Source organism: Xyrauchen texanus, chromosome 34, assembly GCF_025860055.1.
Source record: "Xyrauchen texanus isolate HMW12.3.18 chromosome 34, RBS_HiC_50CHRs, whole genome shotgun sequence".
NCBI lineage: Eukaryota > Metazoa > Chordata > Actinopteri > Cypriniformes > Catostomidae > Xyrauchen > Xyrauchen texanus.
In genome coordinates, this window is record NC_068309.1 from 20,265,602 (window position 1) to 20,277,858 (window position 12,257).

The following is a 12,257-nucleotide window of genomic DNA, read 5'->3' on the forward strand; positions in this document are numbered from 1 at the left end:
GAGAAAAGAGTGATCAGGTCACTTGCTGTTCTTGTCCGGCAAATATCCACTCGGTAAAACACAGATGTCAACTGAGTTTCCCGCACCCTCCAGGGCAGCGTCCCGGCTGAGTTGTTGAGAAGCACGCAGACTGAGGCTTCCCTGCACACTCCTAAACAGAGTGGATAGCTGGTCAGCTTACTGCTGAATCTCAATTTTCCAGGCCTTCTTTCTGCAGTTTTTGTTTCTGCTTGGAGATGCTAAATACACTAGTCTGTCTCTGTCTTTCTCACTCCAAGTTATTTCCTTGGACATTTCTCAACATCTGCGCACACTGCATGCTAGGATTCCAGGCCAAAAGTGGTTTGGGAAAAAATAGAAGGGAAAAAAAAAATAAGCTGATGGAAAAAAGCAGTTCTCCTTTGCACCAATCTGGTGTGGTGTTCCCTCAATCACAATGTGCTTGTTTTCTTCTTTTACTCTAACGCTCTGCCCCCCGTTCCCAACCCCCAGAGCCTCCCCCTTGCTTGCTCTCAATGGTACAGTCCCTGGGACAAAGCGCAGAACCAGTGAGCCAATAGAAACAGTAGGTAGAACTCTAGAGAGGGGGTTTCCCCTGGACAGAGTGTTTCTCCAAGTGCCCTTCACTCTTTCCTCCTGATCCTTTGAGACCAGTGCAGTCCAGAGTGAGAGGAAATGAATTACATAGAAAACTGTTAGTCCTGCAGTATGAAGTCCTGAAAATCCTTTATGAATGACAAAGGGTGCTCAAGGCAGCATGGGTGCACTGTCAACAAATCAAACCATTTGAGTAACATAAAAGATAATGAGTGGGAACAAAGAGCTCCCATATGTCTCGTAATTTAGTATGGGATGTTGTCTGTTTAGAAGCATTTTAAAGTGTGAGTTTAATGAAGCTGATAGGGGATGGGTCAGGATGGTGGTCAAGTTGTCAAAAAATGTAATTTTCAATTTGTGAGTTTTTTCTTTCCAGCTTTTTTTAGTGTGATGCTTTAAATGTCACTTGTAAAAATAACTATCAGCATGTTAAACCCTTTCCAAGTTGTGTCTCTAAATTTGTCCCAGGTTAAAATACTGTTCTACAACCATCAAAGCACTGCTTTTGTAACAAATTCACTGCCATTAAAAATACATTTCAACACAATTACTGTCCAACTTCAAATTGCCTGCAGTGAGCATTTTTCATTACCCTAAACCAGCTTAATTATACAGGACTTAAAGTATTACATTAGTTTACCCAAAAAAATAATTCTGAGATAATATATGCTCAGCCATGTTGTTCCAAATCCATGGAACACAAAGGGAGATGTTAGGCAGAATATTAGTGACTGACAGCCTGCATCTTTTTACATACAATGAAAGTGAATGGTGACTGAGGCTGTCCTTCTACCTAACATCTTTTGTGTCCATGGAAGAAAGTCTGCCATATGGATTTAGAATACTATAAGGGTAAGTAAATATGGCATAGTTTCATGTTTGGCTGAAGTATCCCTTTAAGCTGAATTCTATCCATTTATGCCAACTCAGAAGGTGACTTCAGAGGGACAGACAGGCTCTTGATGGTCGGCCATCCTTCTCTCCACTTTGGGACCTTATTGGTCCTGAAGCTAAGATGTGGCTTAAAGCAGTGGCTCCAACACAAGTGCAAAGATGTGCACCCAGATATACACTACCATTCAAAAGTTTGGGGTCACTTACCTGAAATGTTTCACATGATCTTAAAAACCTTTTGATCTAAAGGCGTATGCTTAAATGTTTGAAATTAGTTTTGTAGACTAAAATATAATTGTGCCAACATATTAATTTATTTAATTACAAAACTAAAATTTTATTTAAAAAAACCCAAAAGTTTTTGAAATTGATGACTTAGACAGAATAATTAAGAAAAGAAGCCACTAAGTGCCCAGCATATATATGGGAACTCATTCAATACTGTTTAAAAACCATCTCAGGGTGATACCTCAAGAAGTTGGTTGAGAAAATGCCAAGAGTTCAAAAGTCTGTAAAATCTAGGCAAAGTGTGGCCACTTTGAAAATGCTAAAATATAACACAGTTTTGATTTATTTTGGATTTTTTTTTTCACAACATAAATCCCATATTTCCATTTCTATTATTCCATAGTTGTGATGACTTTACTATTATTCTAAAATGTGAAAAAAATCTAAATAAATAAAGAATGAGTAAGTGACCCTAAACGTTTGAATGGTAGTACACACTTTTCTGCTGTAAATCAGTAACGTTTTCATGCCACAGAGCAGGGGACAGAGAATAACCCCCCCAAAAAAGGGTCACTGCACATGACATCTCTTGCACCATCACATAACATCTCAGTGAGATTTAAAAAAAAAAAAACATTTCCAGGGGGAATGTTGTGAAAAGTAGTAATGCAAAAGGGATCCAAGTGTTTTGCTATTCAACAGGCAGAAATGACAAATCCTTCCCTAATGTACATCTCGTTCAAAAACACATGATTATATGGGAGTGTGTATGTGTGTGTTTGGGGAAGGAGGATGGTATCATTTGTGTTTGGGTTAGGACTAACGTGCACTATGCTTGCATGATTTCATGGTGGTGGAGAAGGTCAGGAACACTAAAACAAATATGAGAGCTTAGAGACCACAGCTGAATCGTGAGGATGATTATACAAATGCCTTGACTTAATCAATGACACATGTCATGCCATTTGCTAAGGATAACAATGCGTGTTCCAGCAAGATTAGAAACACATACTGTATGATGAAATTAACCATTCTTAGAAGAAAATTTTTTAAAGTTACGCAATGGTGATATTTGAACTGCCAGAATTGTGATCCCACTGAATAAAAAAGCCAAGTTGGATGATTATTTAGTTACTCAATGTGTCTGGATGTGCTGCAAAAGACCATCCTTTAGGGTGGACACATTCCAATGTAAGATTTAGCATACTCAAGTTTTGTAACAAATCAAGACGCTGTGTTTGAAAACTCTTGTTTGAAAATTACACATACCTAAAAGCAGGCCGAATGTATTAGGGATGGGACCTGATAGTTGACGAGTCGTCCAACAATCAATAAATCGATTTAAGCACGGGGCTTAAACGAAACCCAAACCTGACCCGTTCCCAAGACCGTGTGGCCTGCCCCTACCTGGCCTGAATTTTTTGCCAGATTTTGCACCTGAACCCAACCCACATTTCTTACTCTCTTTACAATTTCTTCTACTTGTTTTATAATTCCTTCTCTTGTGAGTGAGAGTGCATGCCTGAAACAAGTTCGGTAAGCCTATTTATTTTTTCATTAATTACCAGACTACTTAAACTAAACCAAACCAGGCTCAGTCCCATCCGGCCCAGGTCGGAGACTAAGGCAGTAACTAGGCAGTACATCAAGATTTTATCAGCACTTAAAATACAAAGTGTTAGTGTTAGGATTACAGACAGTTTATCATTATGATTCAAGTACTTTATTGTAAGCTACTAAAGGCAAATGTTTACATTGATTTTCCGTATGTCTGGAGCACAGTGCGCGTGATGCAAATTTCATCATCAGCCCAGTTTTTTGTAGATACATGGAGTCTGTGTGCATCATCAGCGCATGCGGCTGTGGCTGTCATTAACTGTACTAAAGAGTACTACAAAGCAGTCGTTGTCCGCATGCAGAAGATCCGGCCATATATGCTCCTGGTCAAACGATTATACTTTGCATGCCGAGCGCTTGACTGTGCGTGACACAGAGCAGCATGTAGAAAAAAAGTATACCATAGCCTTAAGCAATTTTATCACTATAATTATTATCTATTACAATTATTATTAATGTAACATTATAGATATTTCGTCTATTTGTTTGACAGGACTGTTCATACGTAGTGAACTACTAATGAACATTAACCTAAACTAGCCTAAATATACAGGGCTTCCTTAAGACCGATTAGTATACTAGTTGTTCAGACAACCCACTGATTTTGAAAATGTGTCGTTTTGAACATCCCTAGAATCTACCAAACAGAGCAGGAGTGTTTAAAACTGTGTCCCTCAGAAAATCAAACCTAATCTCCCTGAGAGCAATGAACTGCTTCTGAGACCCAAGGGGCAACACACAGCATCATCAACTGGATGATACACCAAAATAATGCTCTCTCTCTGAACAGCTATTAATACCATAAAATGATCATCTAATAGTGACCTAGTTTATCCAGATTTGCTGGATATCTTGCCAACTTTAGCAGGGCAAATCCTTTACATGATTCCACAAATCATGCTTGGAGAAGACAATCCAGGAGATCACAGAGGTGAACATGTCATAAAAATCATAAAAATCCAGAGGAAACTGTTTCATAATCTGTCATCAAATAAGTATGTTTTACATTATATAAGTGATGATACAAGCAAAACATTTCCATGCTAGATAACTCCAGTATGTGGAGAGAGACCGTTTCGGGTGAATGGGAGGGATTGCAGAAGTACAAGCAGGTTTGTGCATATAAAGTGGTCTTCCCACATGCTCACATATCCAAGGGGGTAGGACAACTGGTATTTTTTGGGGGCTGCAGAGTGGTTGTGTTTGAGTGCAGGTGCCCATAGGGCAATACTGCACTGCATCATTGCAGAGGCGGGACCCAGATACTGCAGCGTCTCTGAGGATGACATAACCAGGCAAGGTTGCTTTGACAGGATTTGAAACTGACAAGAGATTGAAGTGGATAAGATTAAAACATACAGAAGAGGGTAATGAACTACAACTACAAATCTCCTTATAAAATAGCTATGAAACATGAAATCGCATGAAAAATATCACTGAATTTCATCTGGAACAATATAAAAATGTCAACCTGGTCTCATAGAATTACTAGATCTACATTCTTGCGAAATAATTTTTACATGGCTCATTTGTATTGCAGCAGTTTTCTGGTTAAATAAACAGTATAGGTGCTACAACAACAAATTTCTTTACATTTTAAAATTCTAATTTCATAACCAAATAAATTTGGGAGCTTGTTCAAGTGCGATCAAATTGCACAGTTGCTCAACTCATCGAACATTACACTTGCGATTCAAAGGGCCAGGGTACAGATGACATGTTAGTCAAAAGTGCCATAAAAGCACAACAAAATGACTTATGCGTCTCACATTTGGATTTTATGACACCATCGGTTAGGTTTAAGGTTTAGAGTAGGAAGGTAGGTTTTGTTGATTTAAAACTCAATAGAGCATTAACATTAGAAAAACTCATCTGTCTCTAAGAAAATTTGACTCACTTTTATTGCCACACAGTGGATATTTCACCTCAGAACCATGTAATATTTTGCAAAAATTTAGACAGTCACATAATTTTCATAAGATCAGACTGAAAAATATGCCTGGTTTGTTGTTTACTTCTGTTATTACAGGAGATTGTGCCAAATTAAAACTCGACAATAAATCCTTAAAAAAGTATAAAAAGTAAACAATGCTGCACACTGATCTAAATGAACAACATCCTGGTATGTAACAGTAACAAGGAGGAAGCGGGAACCGGCTGAACAGTCAAAGTAATATTTAATGAAACAAAAAGACGCAAACACAAATACACACACGGTAGCTGCGTGTGGCTCTCTCTTTCTCTTCCGACTGCCGTATGTGTGTAGTCATGGCCCGGCCCCACCCTCCTCCTCCTCACACGCATTTCCATGGAACGAGAACGAGATTGCATGCAGCTTTTTAAAAGCTGCTCCAAATATCCTGAAATACACTGAGGTAGAGGGGTTGTAGGGTGGAATAGGGTAGACCAGTGGTATCTACAGAAATGCATTGCAGATAAGAGATGGTGATAGAGATATAGTAATGAGTGAGATAGACAGAGAGAGCAAGCGATAGAGAGAGCGAGACAGAAAGACAGATAGACCAAACGATAGATTGATAGAATGATAGATCGAACACAGAGGATACGGGGCAGGGCAAGAGGGAGACTGACAGTCAGTATCCCCTCCCCAAGCTTTATTTCACTGGCCATTTCCTCTTGATATCTCTGCCCTACTACACCAGCTGAGGCATGCTATCATTAACAAGTATACATGGATAGATTAGGTTACCTGACTGACTTGATTTATAAGGCTACACATGCACACAAGACAAGACGTACAGTATATGCACACTGCAGTCAGTGAAGCTCAGATGGAGAGGGGGCAGGTTACATGAGACGTCATGCCAAGAATGTGCATTACTCTTTGGAGTTTGTTCTGCAGACAATATAATAAAAAGGGCAGCTAGCATGAAAAGTCCTAATACACTATAATGTAAGATGGAATGTGCAATGAAGTGCTTGCTAAATGTCAAATGTGGAGAAACCCCCCCCCCAAAAAAACAATATCACTTTCTTTTCTCTGTGGAACACAAAAGGAGATATAAGGCAGCTTCATACTGGAACACTAAATGAGAGAGAAATATAGATACTCAGTCATCAAGACTCAGTGTTAAACAAATACTGATAAATCTGGATAGCAATGTTAACAAAGCAGAAGCTATTTCCTATAGCTTGTTCATTAGCACCAGATGATGCTGATCAACACATTAAAATGGCGCTAAAAATCAACAGCTGACCAATCCAAAGCAGGATGCAATTCCAAGCTTTCCTGGCCTGTGGTGGGATGGACAACAAAGAGAGAAAGTGTGAAAAAGAGAAGAAAAAAGAAAGTGATGAGGGGTAGAAGGAAGGGAAGGGCTGAGCAGGTTTCTTTTAGTATTCGGTCCATCCGAGAGTCCTAGTTGGAGACATCTACCATCTAACTAGCATATTAAATTGGATTATTTGTTCTTGCCGCTCTGGACTTTTCTTTAGCTGTGTGACTTCAGATTCCCACCGACAGCATGTTTGACCTGCGTGTTGGATCTTCGCTCCAGGCTACCTAATAGCTCAGGAGATTGGATTTGTGCAACAATCAGGGCTAAGATCATCTGACTATTTACATGGGCAATATAAATGACTAAGAGACAGAGAGACAGATATGCCGATAAATTGCAACACAGAGACATATGGTAAATAATAATAGGTCAGGCTGTAGATGGTAATTCAAACACTCACAGAGCTGAGAATAGCACAAGATGAGCCATGCTGATTAGAAATGCAGAAGATCGATGTGTCATTGTATCTGGTCAGTGATACAGTACAATTTGAAAAAAGTGTAGTGTTTGCAGCAAAATACATCTAAAACCAGCTTCTGATTGTGGCTGGTTTTACTTGGTTTTAAGCTAGTAAAAGCTTGCCTGGTCATTAGCTGGTTTTAGATGGTTGATCATCTAGGTTCTAGGTTACCTAGTTGAGCTGGTTAACCAGATCTCAAAACACAGCTTGCACTGGTTGACCTCTCTTAACAACTGTAAGGCATTTCTCCAGCTTTAGTTGTGTTTTGTGTAGGGATGCTCTGATCAATTGCCCATCATTCGGTATCAGATGATATCTACTCTACTCTACAAAAATTAGGAGTTAGGAAATGATCAATGTTATTCGCTTCACCTGTGAGTGGTCGATGTTTTGGCTCATCGGTGTATGTCACATTAAGTTTAATCACACCTATTGGTTACCAGTTTTACACAAAGTCTCATTTTTTATAGGGCTATCTATCTTAATGTAGAAAATATTTTGGATAAGCCTACTTGTTTTTAAAAACTTTCATTTTAAAAATTAATATTTTGAGTTTGATTATCAATTATTTTGTGTTTGTGGAGCAGAGGGGGGCGGGGCCGGGTCGGAATATCGCGCGCCCGGTCCCCAATCGGCCTGATGAGGCGCGCGAGGGATAAAGGCGGCCGGTGACGATTGTTCGAGAGAGAGAATTACGGGCATGTCTGCATGTGTGTTTGTTTATGTTGTGTTTTGAGTTTTCATTAAATTATGATTTATATTGACAAGCCGGTTCTCACCTCCTCCTTGCCTATCCTTTAACTGTTTTACAGTGTTTATTTGATTATTAATTAACTAACCAACAGTATTTTTGTCAGCAAAAACTAAGCAACCACAATGTTAATACCAACAGGATAATTCAGTTCACAGTGACAGTAAACAGAAAGTTTATATATAATCTGTTATGACAGAGCTCTGATAAAAGGTTAAATGAGCGATGTCAGGATCAGTCTCCAAACAGATGACATGAAAATCCTGTTCAGAGCATCCCTAGTTTTGTGCATGTGTATTTGCTTAAGCATACGTTGGTGTGATCCAGGTTAAGCTGGCTAACAATGTTCTAAAACAGCTTGAACTGGTTAACCAGCTTCGACACTTTAAGCTGGTGGAATCTGGTTGAGCATGGTTAACGATGTTCCAAAACAGCTTAAAATGGTTGAACAGCTTGACCACCTTAAGCTGGAATCACCCGTTTTTCCACCAGGGATGCGTTTTAGCCCTAAAAGTCTCCCCTCACTGCTTAGCTACCCAATAATTGTATAACCCTTTTAAAATAAAAAATAAAAAAGTAACAGATTTGGAACAAGCAAGAATGCATTATAAAGAGCCTCATGATGAATGGTGGGTAGAGCATATAACCTGGTACAGACTCTGCCCAAAGAAAGTGGTGTGTTAATGGGTCATATAGCTGGAGAGTGCACTAGAGTAGCTATTTGAGCCTGAAGCAGATTATGGGGGAAGGGACAGTGTTGCACAGTAACAGCACCAATATATGCTCTAAAAACACTTGACAACTTGCCTCACTTACTCATTCACCAGCATGATGGGTTAGCCATGGAAACTATTTCCTCCAGTATGAGTCTCAGTACATTGGCACAACACACACGTGCTGTCCAGGGGGCACCACACACACTGGAACGCAGTGCTGGGTCTCTTTATGCATTTTCTGTGACTGGCAAACTTGAGACATATCTGTAATAGAATCTAAGTAGAGCTTTTGTCTTTGGCTGGCTGTGGTTAGTGGATAGTGCCAGTTACCAAACAGCTGAGCAAAGGGGTTTAAAAGACCACAAGACAAGTTCTCCTTTGTGCAAAAGTGTAAGCCAACAAACAATTGACCTCAAAATCCAACATTTCTATTAAAATAATTTTCTGTGTTCAATAAGTTAAGGTCAATAGACAGCATTTGCAGCATCATGTTGATTACCACAAAATATTATTTTGACTCGTCCCATCTTTTCTGTAAAAAAAGCAAAAATTGAGGTTAAAGTGAGGCACTGTCAATGGGGCCAAATTTTGGAGGGTTTAAAAGGCAGAATTATGAAGGTTATAATTTTATAAAAGCACTTATTAATTATTATGTTAATACGCATGTATTATTTGAGTTGAATAGTAGTATAAATTGTAATTTTTCAGTCGCTTTAGGGTTTTGGGGTTTGTGGCCATGGCAACAAAGTTGTAAAATTGGCTATAACTTTACAAAGAAAAGGTTAGTAAGTGATTTTTCTCACACTAAAATCATGTTAACACATTTTTATTTATTTTTGTTAAAGAAAAAGAGCCGTCAAAATAAATGTTTTTTGGCAATCAATATTATACCACAAATGCTGTCAATTCATCTTAACTTGAACTGAACCCAGAATATTCCTTTAATGTCAATGCAAAGTCACCTCCGGAGCTTGGGAATATCAACAACAATTTTTAATAGCATGAAACATAATCTCTCAATAAATATGAGAAGATATTTGTGCAATGTACAAGTCTATTTACGAAGTTCTGAACCATGTTTTGTTAAAATATATATTGTATGACCCTGTAGAGCAGTGCAAAATGCAATATAATCCATGATTGAAGCTAAAGGCAAAGGGGTCAATGCCATGTGAGCCATGCAGTGATTATTGCTAAACATTTTGCAGTGGGTGAAATAAACCCCTCCCTTAAAGATACACATTAATATAGGCCCTCTATCTGCAACAGCTTTAACACTGGTACATATCGCCTAACATCCCCTTTTGTGTTCCATGAAACCAAGAAAGTAATATGGGTTTGGAACAACATGGAGGTGAGTAAAATAAAGGCCTATTGGGTGAACTATTCAGATTCTCAGCAAAAGGGCTGTGGACAACACTGTTTCAATGGAACTGTTTCAGAGCCCTGAGAAACCCAATCATTGTGCAGCTCTTTTGGGAATATCAGTTAGTCATCTGCCTGTAATTACAAACCATTCATAAATCACCACCAGAAGGATGACATGCAAGCTTTGTTAGGAACCCAGCAAACACAACTAAAGTATCCATGCCAAGAACTGAAGCAGCACAACCGCAAGCTCATTCATTATAGGCAGCAAGGGACTTCTCCAGCTTTAGTTGTGTTTTGTGCATAAACCATGATTATGCAGGAGAGTAAAGAGAATTATCAATGTTCTTTGTCGTCGCCATGACACCCTGCTGCACCAGTTGCCTATTGAAAAGTCCAAGGAGCTGGTGCCCCCTACTGGACAGCCTTAGTTATCTTCATGCTTGTTCCTACATAATGCTTAATAAATAATATACCAACAACAATAGAACAGGGGGAGCACAGTAATGTCAATGCTGCAAGAACACAACAACACATGTGCATGTAAATAGCTGTCTTATACTTGGGCTTTCCCAGGGCAATTCAGATTATTCAGACCTGGCCTCCCAAAGCAGGATTACCATTCAGTGAGAAGGGCCCCACAAGAAACCACTGCTTCACTCTCTCTCAATTGTCTGGCCCTCTGCACCATGCCAATCTATTTTCTCATTCTTTGAGCGCTCCATTATACCCCTTAATCCCAAACACAGAAGCACCAAGATCTCCGACACTGTCGCACCACCCCACCTCCTGTCCTTACACAACAAGGCGCTATTCAGCACTCTTAGCAATCCTTTTAGCCTTTCACTGAGACTTGCTACAGTTTATAATGAGAAATGTAAAAAAGTGGAAAATTTTTAAAAGGAACAGCAGGTCTGAAAAGACATTCTGAGGAAGCTGACTCTATTCATCAAGGCATTAGCATAGATACGTTTCTTTCTTGTTTAAAAAGTACAATGTCTTATGTAAAATAAAAAAAATAAAAATTGAAGGCATGGGCAAGTAATATGGGCACCTTACACCTCTTATGAGGCTTGCCACACATAGATAGAATGTGAGAGCTTCATATCCACAGGACACCCAGATCTTTGAATCAGTTGTGTTGTTATAGAGAGTTCATATGTACTGTAGTAAACAGATGATGAAATAGTCACAGTAGCTGAGAGCTGCTCTAGGTTTGAGAGGCATGTTAACCCGTTAATGCCCAGAATTTACCATGTCTTAGAAGTATTTAAACTTTTATGTGCAATACATTAAAATTGTTAACTGCATTTTTCACGTAAAGATGTTTTAATATAGAGGAATTTTGTCTAAAGTCTTTCTAAAGTTGTGTACTTGTACACCTGTTGTTTTTAAAACAACAAAAGCACAGGCCTTCTCCAACTTTAGTTGCCTGCAGGCTTAAATGGGTTTAATCATGTTGATCCTCAATTTCCAATCCCCTGGTCTTCTCCCAGCTGTAGTACTCTCGCTGTTATCTGCAAGCGCAAGCTTGACATTTCATTGCACACAAACATACATGCACATTAGAAATTAATCTCCACAAGCTCCCAGGTCTGTCATTAAGTGCACTCTGTAGATACAGTACAGTAGGTTTATTGTTGTTCTTACCAGTATTGTTCCAATGTCAACGTTTTCATAGTGGAAGTGGGCACATTCAGCTAACTTTGGGAAGTGGCCCTTGGTGAATGAGAGCCTGAAAACATCACAGGAAAATTTGTTAAACATTCAGCTATGGTGCACAATGTCTATTTCAAGGACAAGTCTGTGTGTGTGTGTGTGTGTGTGTGTGTGTGTGTGTGTGTGTGTGTGTGTGTGTGCTAGATATATAGTGTTTTTATGTAATGACGTTCACCAAGTAGACAAATGTCATTTTGCAGTTTAATAAGCTTTTGAGAGACTCAGATGTTTTGACACTTACTTCTTGACGTTCTTCACCTTCATGCTGGCAGTGTTGCAGCAAGAGCGCATGGGAGGCTCGGAGATCAATTCTGGAACTTCAGCACTCCGTGCCTGAAACAAGGATACATGGTTTGTCAATACATGCTTTTGTCATGACAATCAATGTGCCCACTTACATGCACACCAATACGCTGATTACTCTCTACAATCAGCTCATTTAAAAAATCTGACAATGCAAGAAATCTGCGTTTACGTGACATTTTAAATAATTGCTTTATTCTTTACTTTTGACATCAAACCATGAAGAGGCATGTGCTCAACATGTGTGCACACTGGATGAGCCGGTAAGAACATGGGGTAAGGTGTTACATGGCACGCAAAATCAG

At 39.2% G+C, this 12,257-nt stretch overlaps 1 protein-coding gene across 1 annotated transcript in view; it reads right to left on the bottom strand.

Moving 5' to 3' along the window:
* Positions 1-12,257, bottom strand: part of arhgap32b (Rho GTPase activating protein 32b) — a 76,127-nt gene that overhangs the window by 44,697 nt on the left and 19,173 nt on the right. Inside the window, exons 3-4 of the mRNA XM_052103777.1 lie at positions 11,891-11,982; positions 11,581-11,665 (exon numbers count right to left, since the gene is read on the bottom strand). Of these exons, the coding sequence (XP_051959737.1) occupies positions 11,581-11,665; positions 11,891-11,982 (177 nt within the window). The remainder of the gene's footprint in view (positions 1-11,580; positions 11,666-11,890; positions 11,983-12,257) is intronic.